This window comes from Leucoraja erinacea, chromosome 1 (assembly GCF_028641065.1).
Source record: "Leucoraja erinacea ecotype New England chromosome 1, Leri_hhj_1, whole genome shotgun sequence".
Taxonomy (NCBI): Eukaryota; Metazoa; Chordata; class Chondrichthyes; order Rajiformes; family Rajidae; genus Leucoraja; species Leucoraja erinaceus.
This window is the reverse complement of record NC_073377.1, coordinates 136,447,400-136,466,328: the sequence shown is the minus strand read 5'-3', so window position 1 is coordinate 136,466,328 and position 18,929 is coordinate 136,447,400. Positions and strand designations below refer to the sequence as shown.

Genomic DNA, 18,929 nt, shown 5'->3' with positions numbered 1-18,929 from the left:
CGGGGATCCCTGGACAGTGGAGGGAGGAGGTGTGGCTCTTAGTCTGAAGAAGGGTCTCAACCTGAAACATCACCCATTCTTTCTCTCCAGAGATGCTCCCTGACCCGCTCAGTTACTCCAACTTTTTGTGCTATTGTTGGTGTAAACCAGCATCTGCAGTTCCTTGCTACCCGCCACGGACCATTATCTTGCTGCCTAGGCGCAGCCGTGCCCGGCAGCGGTGTCATCTCAACCACCCCCATCCACGTAGTAGAGTAGTGGGGCTTGAGGGTGCGTTTGTCCCCATCTCATCCGGAGGCTGTTACCACCGCCCTCTCACCAGCCGTGACGCTCCCTCCTTCCGTCTCTCTCTGCCCCACACAGATCTGTAACTACGTGGGACACGCCAAGATTGTGGTGCAGCTGGTGTCCGGTGGCGGGGACCAAACCCACCTGCACGCCCACAGCCTGGTGGGCAAACAGTGTGAGAGGGGCATCTGCGTGGTACAGGCCGGGCCCAAGGATATGCTGTCCACGTGAGTCTCCTGTGCCCCCACCCCCCGCAGCCTCTCCCCCTGCCCTCACTACCCCTGCCCGCACTCTCCCCCACGCCCTGCCCGTGCTCTCCCCGCCCGTGCTCTCCCCATGCCCTTTCCCGTCCCCTCTCTCTCCCCTGTCCACATCCTCTCCCTGTCGCCCCACTCCCCCCCTGCCCTCTCTCTCCTCCTGCCCTCTCTCTCCTCCTGCCCTCTCTCCCCTGCCCTCTCTCCCCCTCCCTCTCTCCCCGCCCCCTCTCCTCCCCGCCCCTCTCCCTCGTCCCCTCTCTCGTCTCTCCGTCCCCTCTCTCTTTCATCCCCCCTCACCACTCCATCCCCTCTCACCCTGTGCTCTCTCCCCATCTACGACCCCTCTCCCCATCTATGACCTCTCTCCGTCCCCTCTCTCCCCCTGCAGCTTCCCCAGCCTGGGCATCCTCCACGTGACCAAGAAGAACGTGGCCAGCACGCTGGAGCAGAGGATGAGCCAGGCGCTACTGCAGGGCTACAATGCAGGGGTCCTCATCCACCCTGATCTCGACGGCCTGTACGCCGACACCTGTCCCCCAGCCGAGCTGACCAGTGAGTCCGGCCGGGCTAGCAATTGTGGGAGGGGACGAAAGGGTTGAGGCTAGCAGGGGGGTACCGAGAGTGTCAGCAGATGGGGTGAGGGGAGTGAGGGCGGTGAGCGGGGGATGGCAGTCAGGGTAAGGGTAGCAATGTTACAAAATTTTGAGATTTAAAAAATCAAGTCTGCAATTTATCCCATCAGATAAAGCATAACAATAAGTTTAATTTGACACCAAATTCACTTTCATATCTCAAGTATTAAAAAAGTTATGACCATTTTCATACTCGGAAATTAGCATCTTGTTCCCTATTGATTTTCAATGGATATTACAAAAAAGCTGTGATCTTGGATAATCAAACGCCCATTTCTTAAGGAAAGATTAACATTTTTAAATAGCCTATGCGTCCAAAGATTATTCACAAATAATTCACAATATAACATGATTTTTATATCTAATTTACATTAATTTATAGGCCAAATGGAAGGAATTTAGTGTTCAATTGCTGTAAATAAATGCCCATTTAAATCGGCTTTCTAGTGGGTTCATGTGAACGCGCGCTGGTTTAGAATGTTGACATAGCGCTGGATTAGTGCCCTCAAATGCCGAGAAAAATACTGCGGGATATAAAAAGCCCAAAATGAGCTATTCGTTATAGATAATTTGATATATAGGGTTATATACATGCCCCATTTAATGTAAAAATAAGGTACATACCTTTAATTGTTTGCTTTATAAAACCCTGGGGCTGCGAGAGATTGTGGAATTAAACAGTAATTTTAAAATTATCATAACTATATTATCGAGGCCTATAAAACTAATAATACCTTTTGCGACCGGGTCTTGCAGCGATTTTTCGTTAATGATTTACTAGGCTGAACATGTGCGATTAGTACAGCCTAGTAAAAATCGCGTTTTAAACCCGCCCCCTCCAAACAGCGCCAAAATCGCCGACCTGGCTGAGGGCAGATTCCCAATGGCGATTCAGGTAGGTTTTGTAACATACCTAGTAAGGGGGGTCGGAGTGAGGGTGGTCGGAGTAAGGGGGGTAGGGAGAAGGTGTGGCGGTCAGTGTGAGAGGGTGAGGGTTGAGGGGGTGAGGGTTGAAGGGGGTCTGGGTGAGGGTCGGGGTGAAGTGGGTCGGGGTCGGGGGTGGGGGTGATGGGGGTCGGCGTGAGGGGGGTCGGGGTGAGGGGGTCTCGGTGAGGGGGGTGAGGGTGGTCGGGGTGAGTGGGGTCGGGGTGTGGGGGGTGATGGGGGTCGGGGGGTGAGGCGTGTCGGCGTGAGGGGGGTTGGGGTGAGGGGGTCTCAGGGTGGGGGGGTGTGAGGGGGGTCGGGGTGAGGAGGGTCGAGGTGAGGGGTCGGGTGAGTGGGGTCGGGTGAGGGAGTTGAGGGGGTCAGCCGTGGGCCTGTCACTGACCCCCCTGTGCCCACAGCCTGCCAGCGGGAGTTGATCCGGGGCGCGGCGGTGCTGCAGGCCAAGCGCATGGACCTGAGTGTGGTGCGTCTGATGTTCACCGCCCTCCTCCCCGACAGTGGCTGCCGATTCACACGCAGACTCATACCCGTCATCTCCCAGCCCATCTACGACAGCAGTGAGTACACCTGTACATACCCCTGCCCACACACCTGCCCACACACCTGCCCACACACCTGCCCACATACCTGCCCACACACCTGCCCACACACCTGTACACACACCTTTGCACACACACCTTTGCACACACACCTTTGCACACACACCTGCACACACACCTGCACACACACCTGTCCACTGACGTGTCCACACACCTGTACACACACACCTGTCCACTCACCTGTCCACTCACCTGTCCACAACCCTGCCCTCACACGTGTACACATACCTGCGCACACACCTGTACTGACACCTGCACACACACCTGTACTCACCTGCCCACACCTGTAGCGAGTCCAGTAAAACCTATAGAAAGCCTACTGTCAGATGCATCAACAGCTGTGGCCAAGACGGTAAGAAATGACGGAGAGTTGTGGACGTAGCCCGGTCCATCACACAGATCAGAGCCCACCATCAACACCATCTACACTTCACGCTGCCTCGGCAAAGCAACCCACACAATCAATCCGAAGTATCTCGTATTAGAAAAAGACACAAAGCGCTGGAGTAACAGCAGGTCAGGAAGCATTGGTGGAGAGCATGCAAGCGTGGGTGGTGTTTGGGCTGCGACCCTTTCTCAGACTAATTGTAGGGGGTGCGGAGGGGGGGGAGGGGTAGGACAAACCATGGCAAGTAAGAGGTGGATACAGGTGAAGGGAGGGGGTGGAGAGACAGATCATTGGGACAAAAGTCAGAGATGAATAAAAAGATTAACATGACAGAATGAAAGGAATGCAAATTGCGAGATTTAGTGAGAGAATAGCGAGAAAAAGGAAAACAGGGGGAGGGGGGTGTAAGAAGTCTTGCACTGTGTCTTTTGTCTGAGCACCATGGCTGGCTTGATTAACTTCATGTAGAGTGTTTTTTTCCGAATGGATAGGCCGCAAACAAAAGCTTTCCACTGTACCCCAGTAACCGTGACAACAATAAACTAAACTAAATGGGCACGGGAGGAAGGGGGGGGGGGAGGAGAGAAAGGAGAGTGGGCTTGGGGGATGGGGGAGTGTTAGAGATTTCCTAAAATTAGAGAATTCAATGTACATACTGTTCGGTTGCAAGCTGCCCAAGCGGAATATGAGGTGTTAGACAATAGACACAATAGGTGCAGGAGTAGGCCATTCGGACCTTGGAGCCAGCAGCGCCATTCACTGGGATCATGGCTGATCATCCCCAATCAGTACCCCGTTCCTGCCTTCTCCCCATATCCCCCAACTCCGCTATCTTCAAGAGCTCTACCTAGCTCTCTCTTGAAAGTATCCAGAGAACCGCCCTCTGAGGCAGAGAATTCCACAGACTCACAACGCGCTAGGTGAAAAAGTGTTTCCTCGTCTCCGTTCTAAATGGCTTACCCCTTATTCTTAAACTGTGGCCACCTGATTCTGGACTCCCCCCAACATCTGGAACATGTTTCCTGCCTTCAACGTGTCCAAACCCTTGTTCCTCCAGTCTGCATGTAGCCTCACTCTGGCAATGGAGGAGGCCTATGACAGAAGGGTCCCAGGTTCGATCCTAACCACGGGTGTTGTCTGCGTGAAGTTTGCACGCTTTACTTTAATTTATTATTGTCACGTGTACTGAGATACAGCGAGAAGCCTTTGTTGTGTGCTAACCCGTCAGCAGAAAGACAATTGAGCTATCCACAGTGTTCAGATAGATAAAAGGTATAACGTTTAGTGCAAGGTAAAATCCCATTAAAGATAGTCCGGCGACTCCAATGAGGTAGATGATAGAATAACTGTCTAGTTGCCGGATAACAGCTGGGAAGAAACTGTCCCTGAATTCTTCTCCCCATGGCGCGGGGGTTTTCTCCGGGTGCTCCAGTTTCCTCCCACATCCCAAAGACGTGCAGGTTTGTGGGTTAATCGCCCCTCTGTAAATTGGCCCTAGTGTGTAGGGAGTGGATGGGAAAGTGGGATAACATAGAACTAGTGTGAACGGGTGATGGATGGTTGATGTATTCCCCGCGTTTGACCGTGTTCCCCCGTGTGCCAGTGTGAATGTGAGCCGTGTTTGACCGTGTTCCCCGTGTATGACCGTGTTCCCCGTGTATGACCGTGTTCCCCGTGTTTGACCGTGTTGCCCCGTGTTTGACCGTGTTCCCCGTGTGTGACCGTGTTCCCCATGTTTGACCGTGTTCCCCGTGTTTGACCCGTGTTCCCCGTGTTTGACCGTGTTCCCCGTGTTTGACCGTGTTCCCCGTGTTTGACCGTGTTCCCCGTGTTTGACCGTGTTTGACCGTGTTCCCCGTGTTTGACCGTGTTCCCCGTGTTTGACCGTGTTCCCCGTGTTTGACCGTGTTCCCCGTGTTTGACCGTGTTCCCCGTGTTTGACCGTGTTCCCTGTGTGCCGGTGATGAATGTGAGCCGTGTTCCCCGGGTGCTGGTGATGAATGAGCCGTGTCTCGTGCCGGCAGACGCTGACCTTCAGTGAACTGACGTTTCAGAGGCTCCGAACGCGTCGAACCTACGTATCGTGCGGATGGACCGGACGGCCGGCTGTGTGACCGGCGGGGACGAGGTCTACCTCCTCTGTGACAAGGTGCAGAAAGGTGAGCACCCGCACCGTCAACCCTGGGGAACACAGCACTGGTGGGAACTCAGCACTGGTGGGAACACAGTTCTGATGGGAACACAGTTCTGATGGGACTGCTCTCACCCCAACCACAGACTGTTTACCCTCCTACCATCCGGGAGGCGCTACAGGTCTCTCCGTTGCCAGACCAGCAGGTCCAGGAACAGCTTCTTCCCTATGGCTGTTACATTACTCAACACTGTACCTCGGTGATTGCCAATCAGCCCCCCCCCCCCCCCCCCCCCCCCCCCCGACTCTCCTTCCACCAGGAAAAAATAAATAATTGCACTACTATGACTGACATGCACGTAAATATATTTATTTATTGCTCATATTTATGTCGCTCTTCTAGGGAGATGCTAACTGCTTTTTGTTGTCTCTGTACTGTACACTGCTCAATGTTAATAAAGTTTGAATCTGAATCTGAACACAGTATTGATGGGAACACAGGACTGGTGGGGAACAGTGACTCCAGCTGCACAATGGTGGTCACTGGCAATCACTGCACAGTGCTGGTCTCTGCTGGTATCACTGGTCACTGCGGATCAGTGGTGATGCTGATGGCAGCCTAGACTGTTATAGTACTTGATGCCGTTCAACCCCTCACCTCTGCCTGTGTGTGATCCATGTCCCTCTGTCCCCAACGTGTGTAAAGGCATGAACCATTCTCTCCTGAGCCTTGTGTTGCACCGTTCATTCATTCATTCATTCTCTCCACACAGATGACATCCAGGTTCGCTTCTATGAGGAGGATGAGAATGGAGGCATGTGGGAAGCGTTTGGGAACTTTGGCCCGACCGACGTGCATCGGCAGGTGGGTAGGTGGGGGTGGGGTGGTGTAAACCTACATCTGCACTTCCTTCCTGCACATTCTGTCTGCTCCACTGCACAATCTCCTTAAGGCATGCCTACGTTGAAGACGTTCCCCGTCTCTGTCTGACGAGGGTTCTGCAACACCCTCTCTCGCTGCCCCCCCTCTGTGATTGCTCCTGCTCGTCAACCACGTTTTAACCCAAACTCAAGCTTCAAGTAAACCTTGCACACTCTCTCTCTCTCTCTCTCTTTCCCTCTCTTTTTCTCCCCGCTCTCTCTACTAACTCTCTCTCACTTTCCCTCCCTCTTCCCCCCCTCTCTCTCCCTCTCCCTTCCCCCCCCCCCGCTACTCCACCTCTCTCCCTCTCCCCCTCTCTCCCCTCTCTCCCCCTCTCTCCCCCTCTCCCCTCTCTCCCTCTCTCCCTCTCTCCCTCTCTCCCCTCTCTCCTCTCCCTCTCTCTCTCCCCCTCTCCCTCCTCTCTCCCTCTCTCTCTCCTCCCTTCCCTCTCCCCCTCCCTCTCTCCTCCTCCCCCTCTCTCTCTCCCTCTCTCCCTCTCTCCCTCTCTCCCTCCCTCTCTCTCTCTCTCCCTCCCTCTCTCTCTCTCTCTTTTCTCTTTTCTATCCCTCCGTTATCACTGGTCCACAGCTAACAATGGACCAAAGATTATAGAGCAGAGCAAGATAGACCACTCCTCCCAAATCCAATGGACTGACGTGTAGTACGTAACGGAACGTCACGGCCGCCATTTGTTTTTGCCAAACGCAACACCTTTGGTAGCGGGGACGGACTCCACAGTTATACAATCTGCTCTTACATCAGGTCGCAGGGAAAAGCAAAGATACTAGAGGCTCCTCTAGTATCTTTGGGGGAAGAGGACGTTTCCTCCTGAGTTGATCCAGGACTGATTCTCGGTCCCCCTGATACCAGATGAAGGCGGCTGGCGGGAGAGCCTCAAGCGTCTGCCCGCGGTCGGCGTTCCCGAGGCAGCGGGCAATGCTCCTCTAGTATCTTTGGTGTAATCCGTGTTGTAGGGAACAGTGTTTTATATAGCATCCATCACTTCACATATTTAGTTAATATTATTGTAAATTTTATTAATATTATTGTGAATTGCAGCTCAATAAAATGGCGTCATGTCATACCCATGTCAAACTACGCTTTTTTCGCAGAGTGGCGCATCTTGCTCTGCTCTATAATCTTTTTAATGAACCATGTCATAGGAGAAGAATTAGGCCATTCAGCCCATCGCGTCTACTCCGCCATTCTGTCATGGCTGATCTATCTCTCCCTCTCAACCCCATTCTCCTGCCTTCTCCCCATAACCCTGACACCCACTGAGACCATGTGGGCGCCTCCTTTCCTGAGTCATCGATACAGGCTCTGATTTGTTCTGTACCTTTCCATATCTCCAATTTCCCCATCCCTGACTACGCTGGGTTACTCCAGCACTCTGTGTCCATGTTCTCCAGAGATGCTGCCTGACCCGCTGAGTTACTCCAGTACTCTGTGTCTTTTAATGTAAACCAGCGGCTGCAGTTCCTTCTGTCTACAATAGCTTCTGGTATCCAGAAAAGTGACTATTGTTGCCGTGTCCTCTCTCCCACAGTTTGCCATCGTGTTTAAAACTCCAAAGTACCGGGATGTGGAGATTTCCAAACCCGCATCGGTCTTTGTCCAACTTCGCAGGAAGTCCGACTGTGAAACAAGTGAACCAAAGCCCTTCACATATTACCCACTGATCAGAGGTAACGCCCCCCCCCCTCCCTCCCCCTCCTTTCTCTCCTCTCTCCTCCTCCTCCTCTCTCTCCCTCTCTCTCTCTCTCTCTCTCTCTCTCTCTCTCTCTCCCTCTTTCTCTCCTCTCCGCTCTCCCCCCCCCTCTTTGCCTCTCTCTGTCTTCTCCTACCCCCCCTCCTCTCTCTCCCCCCTCCTCTCTCCCCCCCCTCCTCTCTCCCCCCCTCCTCCTCCCCCCCTCTCCTCTCTCTCCCCTCCTCTCTCTCCCCCCCTCCTCTCTCTGCCCCCTCCTCTCTGCCCCCTCCTCCTCTCTCCCCCCTCCTCTCCCCCCCTCCTCTCTCGCCCCTCCTCTCCCCCCCCTCCTCTCTCCCCCCCTCCTCTCTCCTCCTTCTCTCCTTCTCTCTCCCCTCTCTCTCTCTCCCCCCCTCCTCCCCCCTACCTCCTCCTCTCTTCACCCCCTCTCTCCCCCCTTCTCTCTCGCCACTCTCACTTCCCATCCTCTCTACCCCCCTCTCTCTCCCCTCCCTGCCCCCCTCTTCTCTCTCTCGCCCCCTCCTCTCTCTCCCCCCTCTTCTCTCTTGCCCCCCTCTCTCTCCCCCCTCATCTCCCTCGACCCCCTCTCTTCCCCCCCTCTTCCCCCCCTCTCTTCCCCCCCCTCTTCCCCCCTCTCTCTTCCCCTTCTCTCTTCCCCCCCCCCTTCTCTCTCTCCCCCCTCTCTCTCTCCCCCCCTTTTCCCCCCACCCTGGCATTGTACCGATGGAGGAGCTAGACTGATGTGCTTGCTTCCCCCCTGCCTACAGACAAGGAGGAAGTGCAGAGGAAACGACTCAAGCTCTTGCCCAATTTCTCTGACCATTTTGGAGGTGGAGGTGGAGGTGGTGGAGGGGTTTATGGAGCCGGAGGAGGAGCAGCAGGGGGTGAGTACCCGTGAACGTGACCCTTAACGCAGACCTGAGCCAGATAGGGCGTGGACAGTGTGAGACAGCAGCGCACCTTGTGTGGAATAGTCAGCCGTTGTTTGTACACACACCTGGACAACAGATGAGAGGCATCACCCTGAGGGTGTTTGTTCTTTACATTCTGCCTGCTGCCTTGAATTACTGTTCATTCATTTTCGGTTCAATAAAAGGACAGGGCTTGCATGGTGGCACAGCGGTAGAGTTGCTGCCTCGTAGCGCCAGTGACCCGGGTTCAATCCCAACCACCGGTGCTGCCTGTATGGAGTTTGTACGTTCCCCCCGTGATCACGTGGGTTTTCTCCTGGTGGTCCGGTTTCCTCCCACACTCCAAACACGTACATGTTTGCAGGTTAATTGCCTTTGGTAAAATTCTAAATTGTCCCTAGTGTGCAGGATAGTACGTATTCAGGGTGATCGCTGGTCGGCGCAGTCTCGGTGGGCTGAAGGGCCTGTTTCCATGCTGTATCATTAAACTAAACAGAAACTCAGGGTAATGTGTGTTGACATAATTCCTCAACATTCTGTCCAAATCATAAAATTCCGACGTGTCTTTGTTGTAAAGGACTGGCACATGGCCCCATAATTCATAGAAGCAGAATTAGGCCAATCGGCCCATCAGGACACAAAACTGGAGTAACTCAGTGACTCAGGCAGCATCTCTGGAGAAAAGAAATAGGTGACGTTTCGGGTCTCAGTCTGAAGAAAGGTCGCAACCCGAAATGTCAACTATTCTTTTTCTCCAGAGATGTTGTCTGACCCACTGAGTTACACCAGCACTCTGTGTCTGTTCTCCAGAGATGCTGCCTGATGTTCTCCAGAGATGCTGCCTGACCTGTGAATTACTTCAGCACTCTGTATCTATCGTTGGTTTAAACTGGCATCTGCAGTTCCTTCCCACACAGACTCTGGATTGTCTTGGTTGTACTCGGGACTTTGCGCATGTTTTGTTTTTAACTATGTTGTGTTTTATATTGAATTAATTGTTTTTGTTATTTATCATATAATGTACTGCCTACTGAGTTTACAAAGTTGTAGTGCTGCTGCAAGTAAGAAGTTTGTTGTTCTGCTTTGGTAAATCATAACACATAGAGAAGAATCAGGCCATTCAACCCATCAAATTTACTCTGCCATTCTATCTCTTCCTCCTAACCCCATTCTCCTGCCTTCTCCCCATAACCCCTGACACCTGTAGTAATCAAGAATCTGTCTGCCTCTGCCTTAAAAATATCCACTGACTTGGCCTCCACAGCCTTCTGTGGCAAAGAATTCCACAGATTCACCATCCTCTGACCGGGGCGGAAATCCCGGGTGGGGCAGGGGGGACACACCCCCACCCACCCTGTTTTGAGAGGTGGGGGACGAACCCCCCATTTTTTGTAATCCGGATTTTAAAACCCGGTGAAACCTCTGCTTTCCGCGAGACAGTGGGGGTGAGACTGCTGATCGAGGGCGAAGATTGGACGAGAGGGACATCCGTCAGCAGGCAATGGGGGCGGGACATGATGACAGCACGATCATTGGAGGAGGGATGTGTCGGTCAGAGGCGAAAGTAGAGGGGGGGGATTGACGATAGAGCGCGGTGATTGGAGGAGGGAGACGTGCCAAAACACTCTCAGCACAGACCTACACCTCATCCGCAGCCAGGATCGATCCCGGCTCTCCGGCGCTGTCCCCACGCCCGGAGGTGGCCAGAGACGTCGGGTGTCAGACGGGCGCGGTGCCCCCAGGCCCACAGCCACCGCAGAGAAGCAGCACTAAACCAAGACACAATGCTACCAATGCGGCCTAACCAGCGCCTTATAGAGCCTCAGCATTACATCCCTGTTTTTGTATGCTAGCCCTTTTGAAATGGTTGCACATGGTAGGCTTCTCTGGAAGGTAAGATCGCATGGGATACAAGGACAGATAGCTGAATGGATAGTAAATTGGCTCCATGGAAGGAAGCAGGTGATGATGGAAGGTTGCTTCTCAGACTGGATACCTGTGACTAGTGGTGTGCCTCAGGGTTCAGTGCTGTGCCCATTATTTTTTATCATCTACATCAATGATTTGGATGAGAACATACAGGGCAAGATTAGCAAGTTTGATGATGATACAAAAGTTAGTTTTGCAGATAATGAAGGTGGCCGTGAAAAATTGCATCAGGGTATTGATCGATTGGCCAGGTGGGCGGATAAATGGTTGATGGAATTTAATACAGAGAAATATGAGGTGTTGCATTTTGGGAAGTCTAATATAGGCAGGACCTACACAGTAAATGGTAGGCCTCTGGGGAGTCATACAGTGTGGAAACAGGCCCTTCGGCTCAACTTGCCCACACCGGCCAACAATGTTCCAGCTACACTAGTCCCACATGCCTGCGCTTGGTCCATATCCCTCCAAACCTGTCCTATCCATGTACCTTGTCTAAATGTTTCTTAAATGATGGGATAGTCCCTTCCACAACTACCTCCTCTGGCAGCTTGTTCCATACACCCACCACCCTTTGTGTGAAAAAGTTACCCCTCAGATTCCTATTAAATCTTTTCCCCTTCACCTTGACCCTACCTTCTTTGGTCCTCGATTCCCCTACTCTAGGCAAAAGACTCTACCATCTACGCATCTACCCGATCTATTCCTCTCATGATTTTGTACACTTCTATAAGATCTCCCCTCATCCTCCAGCGCTCCATGGAATAGAGGCCCAGCCTACTCAACCTCTCCCTATAGCTCACACCCTCTAGTCCTGGCAACATCCTCATAAATCTTTTTTGAACCCTTTCAAGCTTGACAATATCTTTCCTATAACATGGTGCCCGGAACTGAACAGAATATTCTAAATGCGGTCTCAACGTCTTATACAACTGCAACATGACCTCCCAACTTCTATACTCAACACTCTGACTGATGAAGGCCAAAGTGCCAAAAGCCTTTTTGACCACCTTATCTACCTGCGACTCGACCTTTAAGGAACCATGCACCTGTACTCCTAGATCCCTCTGCTCTACAACACTACCCAGAGGCCGACAGTTCACTGTGTAGGTCCTGCCCTTGTTAGACGTCCCAAAATGCCGCACCTCATACTTCTCTGTATTAAATTCCATCAACCATTCCTCCGCCCACCTGGCCAATCGATCCAAATCCTGCTGCAATCGTTCACAACCATCTTCACTCTCTGCAAAACCACAAACTTTTGTATCATCAGCAAACTTGCTAATCTTGCTCTTTATGTTCTCATCCAAATCATTGATGTAGATGACAAAGTAACGGGCCCAGTACTGAACCCTGAGGCACACCACTGATCACAGGCCTCCATTCTGAGAAGCAACCTTCCACCATCATTCTCTGCCTCCTTCCATGGAGCCAATTTGTTATCCATTCAGCTATCTCCCCTTGGACCCCCATGCGATCTAACCTTCCAGAGCAGCCTATCATGCCTAGGCAGCCTAGCAGCCTAGTCGAACGCCTTACTAAAGTCCATGTACACAACATCTACAGCTCTGTCCTCATCAACCTTTTTGGTCACGTCTTCAAAAAACTATGCTGACTATACCTAATCAGCCCTTGCCCATCTAAATGCATGTATATCCTATCCCTCAGAATACTCTCCAATTACTTACCAACTACAGATGTTAAGCACCGTCTTGTAGTTCCCAGCATTTTCCCTGCAGCCCTTCTTGAAAAGAGGCACAACATTTGTCACCCTCCAGTCTTCCGGCACCTCTCCCGTATTTAAGGACGACTCGTAAATTTCAACCAGGGCCCCTGCAATTTCCTCTCTAGTTTCCTGCAATGTCTTCGGATATATCAGATCAGGCCCTGGAAATTTGTCTACCTTCACACGACAGTACCTTCAGTACTTCCTCGACGGTAACCCTGACTACTCTCAAGACACTTCCAGTGACTGCCCCAAGTTCCTTAAGTGACTGCCCCAAGTTACTTAAAGCACACGGCATTGGGGGTGATCTGGATGAGGGAATTGAAGGCAATATCTCCAAGTTTGCAGATGACACTAAGCTGGGAGGCAGTGTTAGCTGTGAGGAGGATGCTAGGAGACTGCAAGGTGACTTGGATAGGCTGGGTGAGTGGGCAAATGTTTGGCAGATGCAGTATAATGTGGATAAATGTGAGGTTATCCATTTTGGTGGCAAAAACGGGAAAGCAGACTATTATCTAAATGGTGGCCGATTGGGAAAGGGGGAGATGCAGCGAGACCTGGGTGTCATGGTACACCAGTCATTGAAGGTAGGCTGGTAGGAGACCACACCTGGAGTATTGCGTACAGTTTTGGTCTCCAAATCTGAGGAAGGACATTATTGCCGTAGAGGGAGTGCAGAGAAGGTTCACCAGACTGATTCCTGGGATGTCAGGACTGTCTTATGAAGAAAGACTGGATAGACTTGGTTTATACTCTCTAGAATTTAGGAGATTGAGAGAGGATCTTATAGAAACTTACAAAATTCTTAAGGGGTTGGACAGGCTAGATGCAGGAAGATTGCTCCCAATGTTGGGGAAGTCCAGGACAAGGGGTTACAGCTTAAGGATAAGGGGGAAATCCTTTAAAACCGAGATGAGAAGAACCTTTTTCACAAAGAGAGTGGTGAATCTCTGGAATTCTCTGCCACAGAGGGTAGTCGAGGCCAGTTCATTGGCTATATTTAAGAGGGAGTTAGATGTGGCCCTTGTGGCTAAGGGGATCAGAGGGTATGGAGAGAAGGCAGATACGGGATACTGAGTTGGATGATCAGCCATGGTCATATTGAATGGCGGTGCAGGCTCGAAGGGCTGAATGGCCTACTCCTGCACCTAATTTCTATGTTTCTATACCATCCGCTTTCTTTACCACCCTACCTACTTGTGACCTGTGAACCTTCAGTGAACTATGAACTTGGAGTCCAAGATCCCTCTGAGCATCAATGCGATTGGGTCTTGCCATTAACGGTATACTCTACCCTTACGTTCCACCTCCCGCAGTGCACACCTCGCACTTGCTCGGGTTAAACTCCATCTGCCATTTCTCTGCCCATTTCTGCAGTTGATCTATATCCCCTGTGTCTTCCGATGGCCTTCCTCACAATCTCCTCCAATTGTGGTATCACCAGCAAACGTACAGACCAACCCATCCACATTTACATCCAAGTCATTTATATACAGTACATCACAAACAGCACAGGTCCCAGCACAGATCCTTGCGGAACTCCACTGGTCACAGGCCTCCAGACAGCATATCTACCTTCCAGCACAACCCTCTGTCCTCTATGTATAAGCCGCTTTTGAATCCATTCAACCAAATCATGTTCATACTCTTGTTTATAAGTTCTAGGAGCAGAATTAGACCATTCGGCCCATCGAGGCTGACGTCTGCACTAATCAGGAATCTGTCAATCTCTGCCTTAAAAATATCCATTAACTTGGCCTCCACAGCCATCTGTGGCAATGAGCACATCTGTGGCACTGCACATCTCGTATGTGTATGTGACAAATAAACTTGACTTGACTTGACTTGAGTTCCACAGATTCTCCACCCTCTGACTAAGGAAACACCCCCTCATCTCCTTTCTAAACACACGCCCTTTTACTCTGAGTCCTAGACTGCCCCACTAGGGGAAACATCCTCATGAATCCCATACGTAATTTTCTGGATCAGCCCACCATGAGGGGCATTATCAGAATCCAGGGCCACATCATCCACCGCCCCACCCTCATCAATCTCCTTGGTCACCTTTCCCAAACGATTCTCTTGTTTCCGTTTTAGGGTCCAATTACTTTGCGGGATTCCAAGGATATGCCAACTTTGGAAACTATGCCTATCCTCCCGGAACCACCAACACTAGTGCAGGCATGAAACACGGTAATGTTACCTGCTCAAACTCACTCGCCCTCACGGGGAGAGTGGGTCAGGCACAGGTCAGACACAGGAAGAGAGGGTTGAAGAGAAGAGTTGTGTGTGGGGGGGGGGGGGGAGAGAATAGATGGGGAGGTAAATGGGGGAGGTGGTCCTAATGTCGGGGGGCATGGATGTGGGGAGAGGGAGGTGAATGGTGATGGGGAAGGGCTGGCGTGGGGGAGGGGGAGGGGACAGGGGGGAGGGGACGGGGAGGGAGCGGCCAGGCTTTGGTGGGAGGGGGGGACGGGGGGATGGGGTGGTGAGCAAGGACGGGGTGTGAGGGGGGAGCACAGGCTCTAAGCCTGGAGCGTGGGGAGGGGTTTGTGTGAGGGGAGAGGGTGCTGGTTCGGGGTGGGGGATCAGTGTGGGAGGGGGTTAGATGGGGGGAGGGGTGAGGGTGTGGGCCGGGGGGTCGAGGGAGGATGAGGAAGAGGGCCAATCCGAGAGGTGATGAGGGTCGGGTCCCAGGGGAGAGGGGTGGGGGGGAGGTGTGTCTGGGGTGGTGTGCCATACATTAGAGGCCCAACTCCTGGCTGGGGCCCTGACCCCGCTGGTTGAGGGGGTGCAGTCACGGGACTCAGGCTTCATCCTGTGATGCGGCAGGGGGTGGGATGGGGTGGGGTGGGAGCTAGTATTGGGAGTACTAGGCCACAGGCTGTCCTATAATGGGGGAGGGGGTGTGTGGTGGTCACTGGCATCACTAGGCCTCGGGCTTCATCCTGTGAAGGGGGGTGTGGGGGGTGGTCGCTGGGATTGCTAGGCCCCAGGCTCTGTCCTGTGATGGGGCGGGGAGGGGGGTGGGGTGGTCGCAGGGATAACTTGGCCTCAGGCCAAGGCCTGTGGCGGGCGGTGACAACCCGCTGGTCTCCAGAAACCACTGACCCGGTGTTGTTGTGTTGCAGCCACCATGGACCATGGCCAAGAGCCTGCAGAGACTGTCGGCTCCCCCATCCAGCCTGGAGACCAGTCCCCATCACCTGCCCTAGGGTCACACCATCCAAGTAAGTGCCTGACTTCATGTCGCTCTGTGCTTTGCCTCGGAATGGTTAATTCACTGAAGGAGAGAGACTGGGCATAGAGTCATACAGTGTGGAAACAAGCCCTTCGGCCCAACCTTCCCACACCGGCCAACATGTCCCATCTACACTAGTCCCACCTGGCCTAAATCCCTCAAAACATTTCCTATCCATTACCTGTCCAAATATCTTTTAAATATTGTTATAGTTTCTGCCTCAACTACTCGCTCTGGCAGCTTGTTCCATGCATCCACCATCCTCTGTGTGAAAAACATGCCCCTTAGGTTTCTATTAAATCTTTTCCCCTCTCACATTGGACCGATGTCTTCTGGTTCTTGATTCCTCTACTCTGGATAAAAGAGTCCATGCACACACCTTCACTATTCCCCCATGATATTATATGCCTCTAAAAGATCTCTATCTCTATGGGATTGATTTATTATTGTCACTGGTACTGAGATAAGTGAGAAGCTTTGTTTGTGTGCTATCCAGTCAAATCATTCCATACATCCGTATACTCAAGCCAAACACAACAGGCACGGTGGCACAGCGATAGAGTTGCTGCCTTACAGCGAATGCAGCGCCGGAGACCTGGGTTCCATCCCGACTACGGGTGCTGTCTGTACAGCGTTTGTACGTTCTCCCTGTGACCTGCGTGGGTTTTCTCCGAAATCTTCGGTTTCCTCCCACACTCCAATGGCATACAGGTTTGTAGGTTAATTGGCTTGGTAAATGTAAAAATTGTCTCTAGTGGATGTAGGATAGTGTTAGTGTGTGGGGATCGCTAGGCAGCATGCACCACGTGGGCTGAAAGGGCTTGTTTCTGCGCCGTGTCTCTAAAACTAAAAAACAAAGTGAAAATATAAAACTACCAGAGTGCAGCAGCGTGATAATGTTATAGTTCCAGAGACAAAGTCCAATGTCCACAATGGGGTAGAGGTGAATCGGATAGAACCCTAGCTTATGGAAGGACCGTTCAGAAGCCTGATAACATAGAAACGTTGAAAATAGGTGCAGGAGTAGGCCATTCGGCTCTTCGAGCCTGCACCGCTATTCAATATGATCATGGCTGATCATCCAACTCAGTATCCTGTACCTGCCTTCTCTCCATACCCCTTGATCCCCTTAGCCACAAGGGCCACATCTAACTCCCTTGTAAATATAGCCAATGAACTGGCCTCAACTACCTTCTGTGGCAGAGAATAGTAAGATTAAACGAGAACTTACCAGTTTGAAGTTTGATCTGTATTTTATGAGGAGGAACGTTGAGGGAATACATGAAAGAAACCCGCTACGACGCATGCGTGTCATCCTTCAAAGCAGCGGTGTGAGGTCACAGATACCCTATATTGACCTAAAATTGCAAGATTATCAAAGAGATACCAGCTTAAGATTTGACCCTATGAGGGTGGGAGCGGAGGGCATGTATTCCCTCAACGTTCCTCCTCATAAAATACAGATCAAACTTCAAACTGGTAAGTTCTCGTTTAATCTTACTATTTTACTTCGGAGTCACGTGAGGGACTCCATGAAAGATTTCAAAGCTCTGTGACCTCATGCCGTGGAAACGAGTCCATGCTTCACAACTGCCTTGGTAGTTAGAGAGAAATTGTTAATTATATTCAAAGCATTCATACCAATTATTTAATGGAAATGATAAATAATATCGAATTAATTCAAATCATAACCCTGTATTCTTCAGGGATAAATTATCATACAGAACTTAAAATTGTTCCCCGAAAAACCGTTCCCATACTGCTAACTGGTTTGTTAACATTTCTGAAACGTATTCTCCAACAACCATCCTGCATCCTGAGGATTTGGTCCATGGATACATCAAGGCGTTTTGCTGCAGATGTAGCTGCAGCCCTGGTGGGGTGAGAATTAAATATGTTATTGTCCACTCCCACCTATCATATCCCATATTTCAGCCACCGCGAAATGGTCTGAGTTACACTCTATGGTACAGTATCTTATAGCTGATTAAACGCCAATTCCTTGCCTCTGATAGCCTTTTTTCTTACTGTATAACAAAACCGTACTTTACTATACAGAGGCATTGTCTATACAGAGGTAGGCCATCAATTCTATGACCTGCCCCGCTAATCCTGGCCTATTTTGTTTAATAATACGGTCCTGGATCACAAACCTCAATCTTCGTGCCGCAATAGTGAGGCCATCCAGTCTTACTTTTAGCAATAACTGGAGCTTATGCACTGTGACTAGCGCTATCAGCATTACCATTTCTAGTTAGTTATCCAGATTTAATGCTGTAGCCGGCGACCAATTCCTGAGCAAGTTCAAAGCCACACTTACATTCCAAATATAGTTATCTTACTGTTTCTTGCCATTAATAACTTGACAATGCACTTTCGGCATTATTCACAGTGCTGAAACACAGTCCTCCATATTGCAGGCTGGTAAGCAACTGTAGCACCCCCGGAACATCCTTATTTCTGTGGTCCAGAAAGTTATCATGGCAGTAATTAGTCCATTTTAATATGACCTAAATACTGTTATAGAGTAGACCTTCTTCGTGCTGCCGTGATCATGTCCACAGTTCTATCGATAGCCCCATGTCCCATAGCGGTGTTATAGAGTCTACAACCTACTAAATCAATATTTTCTATGACATGGATAGCTATCCTCAGTTACTGGATGCACCAGCAACTTAGGACTACGTCTACCGTTATACATAGTTCCAGCACCATGTCCTGTACCCCGGAAAAACCATAGTTGGGTAAGCCAATCAGGTACTAAGACATCCCCAATGCCGATTCCTGTTGAATGTCCCTTCGTACCCCAAATTTATAACTAGACAAGGAGGTAATACATAAATGAAAAAACCCCTCCCCTAGTGCAGTGAAACAGCATCTGTAGCTTCTGCCTCAGGATCTGGTATCAATGATACATACCTCGGTAACTGGTGATTTAACCCCGGATGCAATTCTAATATCCGGCCTTACCTACTTTACTGATTTTAGCAAATACCATCTATCCAACATCCATTTAGTACTTCCAATAATTTTTCGTGGCCTGGTGTCTGCCACTGATTTAGTATCCCTGGTAGATACGTAGCCCATAACCAAATATTCCTTTGGACACACCATTCCCAAGTTTAATTTGCCAATTCATCACAAGCTGGTGATATCTTTCCACCCATATGACTTAAATATGCCATCACCGAGGTATTATCTATCTACCATCTACCATGCTGCAGTTACATTCCTGAGCAATAAGATTTTTGCCCA

The 18,929-nt window shown here is 50.9% G+C and overlaps 1 protein-coding gene across 3 annotated transcripts in view; it reads left to right on the top strand.

The window, feature by feature from the left end:
- The window catches only part of LOC129702259 (nuclear factor NF-kappa-B p105 subunit-like), a 103,398-nt gene that overhangs the window by 29,780 nt on the left and 54,689 nt on the right, over positions 1-18,929 (top strand). For all 3 annotated transcript variants that reach the window (XM_055643965.1, XM_055643947.1, XM_055643956.1), the window contains exons 6-14: positions 364-515; positions 934-1,097; positions 2,521-2,679; positions 5,164-5,268; positions 6,014-6,105; positions 7,712-7,850; positions 8,638-8,754; positions 14,531-14,626; positions 15,565-15,663. In XM_055643965.1, coding sequence (XP_055499940.1) covers positions 364-515; positions 934-1,097; positions 2,521-2,679; positions 5,164-5,268; positions 6,014-6,105; positions 7,712-7,850; positions 8,638-8,754; positions 14,531-14,626; positions 15,565-15,663 — 1,123 coding nt within the window. The remainder of the gene's footprint in view (positions 1-363; positions 516-933; positions 1,098-2,520; positions 2,680-5,163; positions 5,269-6,013; positions 6,106-7,711; positions 7,851-8,637; positions 8,755-14,530; positions 14,627-15,564; positions 15,664-18,929) is intronic.